This window comes from Etheostoma cragini, chromosome 11 (genome assembly GCF_013103735.1).
Source record: "Etheostoma cragini isolate CJK2018 chromosome 11, CSU_Ecrag_1.0, whole genome shotgun sequence".
Lineage (NCBI taxonomy): Eukaryota > Metazoa > Chordata > Actinopteri > Perciformes > Percidae > Etheostoma > Etheostoma cragini.
Window position 1 is genome coordinate 2,964,445 of NC_048417.1, and position 4,668 is coordinate 2,969,112.

Below are 4,668 nucleotides of genomic sequence, written 5' to 3' on the forward strand. Positions count from 1 at the left end.
CTGTTAGTGATGGTGTTGTCTAGTCTGTCCACCAGAGGACGCTCTACAACGTCCCTGTTAGTGATGGTGTTGCATAGTTTGTCCACCAGAGGGCTCTTGACTTTAAGATTCATGGCTTAAGTTTGTATTTTTAATACATTTTATTTATAAGAACTTTAATATCTTTGGATGTTCCTCAGTTGTGACAATAAAACATTATTATCATATTATTTTAGTGAGAACTCAAAAATAACTACAAATTACTAATGTTAGGGAAACCAGCCTTAAAAATCCTTTATCGGTCGGGCTCTAGTCTTGGGCCACTTACCAGATTTTCTAAAGGTCGTCATCATGTTGGAATGTGAAAAAGTGTTATGGATGAAACCATGACAACTACTGAGCGTGCACGTCAGCTGAGCCCTCCTCATGACAACTGAACAATCTTCATCCACTGATGAACACTGTGTAATACAGTTCTAGAGAATGTAAGTAAGTGACCCTTGAGTTGAGATTGCTTTGTTAAAATACTATTTCCAAGTTCAACAAGGATTTAATGCTGAGTTTTAATCAGTTTCGTACATTGTACCCTTTTAGAAATGACTGCTAATTAACCTTAAAATACGTATCACACTGGTGTTCAGCTACTACAACTGATCCCCCATTTAATCAAGTTCCTACTAAGTTTTTAATAAGTCACCCTTTAATCAAAACCACAGGAAAAGCTCCACAGTCTCAGCAGGGTGCACGGTAATCCAGTTACAGGTTGTAACAACGCCGCTCATTAATATTCATAACTGACACTCTTCATCAACACAGCTTAATTGTCCACGCTTGATGGTTGAAACCAATCAATAGAAACAAGCTATGCAATCATTAATAAACGCATCAATGTGTTCAGCATGCTGTTATACAAAGTTTTCAAAGTTAAGTTCAAGTGCGTGTAAGACGTACTCTTTTCTGTAGGGTTCCAATCTGTTTTCTGGTTTCCACGTCTTTGCCTCCAGACTCCAGGAACTTCTTGTATGCCAAGTCAAAGGCCTGACCGATCGTTAGAGTAATTTCTTCTGCCTGCAACAAAGCCACAAAGACATCACCATATTGACCTAAATGGCACCACAGCATGTATATCCAGTTGAGTTTATGATTGACGGTTAACTGCAAGATGTCAAAATACCAAAGAAATGATAGCAGAGCAACAAAATATAAAACATACACATTAATTCTACATTCTGTCAAATGTGTCCTACATTGGTCTCGATGCAATGGCAAGGAAGGAGACGGCACTTACACACTTTTCACTGTCAAACACATAGCAGAGGTGTTTGTTGGACTCAGAGTCTTTACAGATAAAAGTAAAAATCCTTTTATCCGTTTTGTCATCTGCACAAAAGGAGATCCTGTGTAACTGACAGTTATGCTGCACATCCTGGAAATCAAACACAACAAATTCATTATTTATTTACTTCATGTTGACAACGAACGCCCTCTTTCTCTACACAGGGTGTGTTGTCAGGATAATTTCTGGAGACATGCACCACCAACAAGAATCTAATCTTTGGACTCACTTTTGTCTTGAGATCTAGTATCTTCACACCATAAATGGAGATCTGTAGTTCCACTTTAGGGGTCTTCTGTCCCTCTGACTTCTTGATATGTCTCTGAAACTGCCAAAGAGAAAAATCACAAACAGAAACATTTTGATGAATCCACTCAATTATTGAACCATCTATAAGAAACAAAAATGGTAATGGTATAGTTTTAACTGGGGTTTATAGAAGCCTAGGAAGGGAGCTTGTCAAAAATGTAACCCATGTACCCATGTAGAGGACTTCCCGGGTCTACCCAAACACTGGGACCCAGGATCTGTACATGTTTAGATCCACGGTTTATTTTTGGTTAACTGGCTCTGGGTCTAATTAGTGTTTCACCTGTTGGAGCCCTTGTCTCACCTGTCCCTCGTTTGTCCTCATTACCTTGTGTTGTCTTTGTCTGATCTGGAATCATTGTATGGTGTTGTCCTGTCTCTGGATTCATTCGTCTCGTGTTCTGGATTACTTTTGTTGTTCCGTTTTGCAACAACCTTTTGGACACCTTTTGTTTGTTGTTTTAAGTACCTCTGCACTTTTTTAGTTTCAGTTTTTGTTAAATGATCTTCTCTGACCTGCATTTGGATCCAAGCCTCGTTGTTATTCCTGACAAGCCATTGGACTTTTAGGCTTTCAGTAAAATGATATTCCGCTGTAATCAAGCCCTAGTAAGGCCTGGAGATAAGCTTCTATCATTTAAAGTTTTATTTTCAGTATTTGCACTTATATTCTTATACGAGACTTACAGTATTTGACCTATACCAGTGTGGACACATGCCTTCCAAAGCTGTCTCTAAATTCTCTTCACAGGATTTTTGGAACGAAAAATAAGCCTGTCCTAATTGCCAGTGTATCTGGGAAAGTAACCACGAAACTTTAGTCTCCACAAGGCTTTCAAGACCACATGTAATGTAACAATAGCGGTACGAGTTTGGAAAAACAGTCCTCCCCTACAAGTGGCCTCACAGATTCAACTTTTGGCAGGAGGAGACAAGAGACAAGGCCAGCAGGCAGCGAGCTCAGCCACGTTATACCGACAAGCTGTGAGAAAAGACAGTTTTCTGCACGATAACCTTAACCCTTAAACGCACGTCTCGGGGTTTTGTGACCCAAGTCTACATTACCCCCTGTCTATCTTAAGTTAATGAACCATTCATCTATCTGGGTTTCCTGATATTATCTGTTTTTAACTATGATCTTGGGATCTTATTTTTTTACAATTACATTGTTTGTAGGATTGCTAGAGAGGAGAATTAAGAGTGAAATGTTTTTATTGACAGTTTCATAGCAGGTAACGCTTTTCTTTCTGTTTGGTGGCTGTTGTAAAATATGATAAGATGTATTTTAATGTCTCTGTAAGGACATTTGTTCTGGACTCACTGTTACTACGAATAAAGATTTGAATGATGAACAGCTTTAAGCCACCATCAACAGTTAGTTAGGGGGATGGTTTTAAAGACAGTATGTCTGGAAAAAAATTAGTACCTGAGGCAACTGAGGATGAGTACGGGACCCTACCTGTTCAGCACCAAACAGCAGACAATGTTAGTCCCTAGCTGGTAAACACAGAGGACACATTTTTTTCTCAGGAGCTTGTGGAGACCAAATACAGAGCTAAAAGTAGAGTTTGCCAAATCAACATCAAGATGTGACAACGTCAATTAATAATGTGTTTGAATTGTTACACTTCCCCAGAGTGGCCAAAAGAATCAATGAATGCAGGTTTGAACTGCAATTATTATTTTTTGGTCCGTCCCACACACCCACATAACCAAATGCGAGTCAACCACAGCTGTCAATCACGATGTTTCACCCCATGTATTAGTATCAAATAACTAATAGAACCCCAAACTTATCAGAAAAATCCAACATCAGTGTGATCTGAACTACCTAAAAAGAGAGAAACCATCTCTGGGAAAAATTTATTTGAGTGGTGCTTTGTTCGGCCCATTTCCTATCTGCTCACATGGAGGGGGTTGGGATTTATGGCCTAGGTTATTAACCTTGGTGGGTAAATGAGTTGTATCAACCCTACAAACAATGTAACTTAGTGTTCCCAACTCGCCATGTCCGTCATAGCCCTCCCCGTGACCCAAGTCAGCGTGGAGCTGTTTATTCTTCCTCCGCTTAGGTCGTCCCTGAATGATAAAATTCTGGAGGATATTCTTTTCATCCGCCTGAATAAACAATTTGGAATGTAGGCTGACCCATTTGCACTTGGTTAACGTCAGATATGGGGAGTAATCTGCTTTTGTGACTGCATGATTTCTTTTATTTTTATTTATTATTGGCTGTTAGGCATATTTTTTGCATCGTGGCAATTTAGCCTACTCTCGTTAGGCCTAATGTCAGTAACAAATCTTTGTTTTTTTGTTGTTTGTTTAAAAATGCCAGGTTTGAATTTGTTGTTTTAACAATAAACTACTCATTTGAAATAATTGTAGGCCTTTTTAATTATTATTATTATTATTAGTAGTAATATAATTATTATTTATTTATGGTTGTAATATTATCACATTTGGTTTAAGCTGGTTGAGAAAGATGTGACATAATTCTATAGCATTAAACAGCTGACAGGAACTAAATTAACCGTTCCGGGAACAGTATTTTTTTGTTCTAAACGGTTCGGCAACGTCAATTTATTGGTGGAACTCATAATCGGAAACGTTGTAATTCCGTTTCTGTTCGGAACGAACTGATTGGGAAAAAAACACGGTTCAATGCCCTGATTAATATGCAATGTAGGCAGCAACACGTAATTACATAATTTAACACCAGAAATAAGTGGTGGATAACATTAAGAGTTTTTATGATGTGTTGCCTAGTTCTGTCAGTGTGTATTAAAGTACCTGTGGTCTCATGAAGCGACTTATTATGTGAAAACGATATGTTGGTATTAGTAGAAACATGTATACGGTTGCAGGATTCAAGCTCGGGGGAAGAAAACAGGTTTCATAGCAGATAAATATCTCTTTTATTGAATCCTGCAGCTACCCGGTGGAGGTTGATTGAGCGAACTGCCATGCTTATCCAGCAGTCATAGGCATCTACACTTGGGAGCTGAAAAACTCTAAGGGCACCTTGGTAACTGATGAGGGGGGGG

The 4,668-nt window shown here is 38.8% G+C and overlaps 1 protein-coding gene across 6 annotated transcripts in view; it reads right to left on the minus strand.

Moving 5' to 3' along the window:
* Positions 1-4,668, minus strand: part of gulp1a (GULP PTB domain containing engulfment adaptor 1a) — an 82,584-nt gene that overhangs the window by 6,540 nt on the left and 71,376 nt on the right. For all 6 annotated transcript variants that reach the window (XM_034884806.1, XM_034884803.1, XM_034884807.1 and 3 more), the window contains 3 exons: positions 1,545-1,643; positions 1,268-1,405; positions 931-1,047 (listed from right to left, as the gene is read on the minus strand). In XM_034884806.1, coding sequence (XP_034740697.1) covers positions 931-1,047; positions 1,268-1,405; positions 1,545-1,643 — 354 coding nt within the window. The remainder of the gene's footprint in view (positions 1-930; positions 1,048-1,267; positions 1,406-1,544; positions 1,644-4,668) is intronic.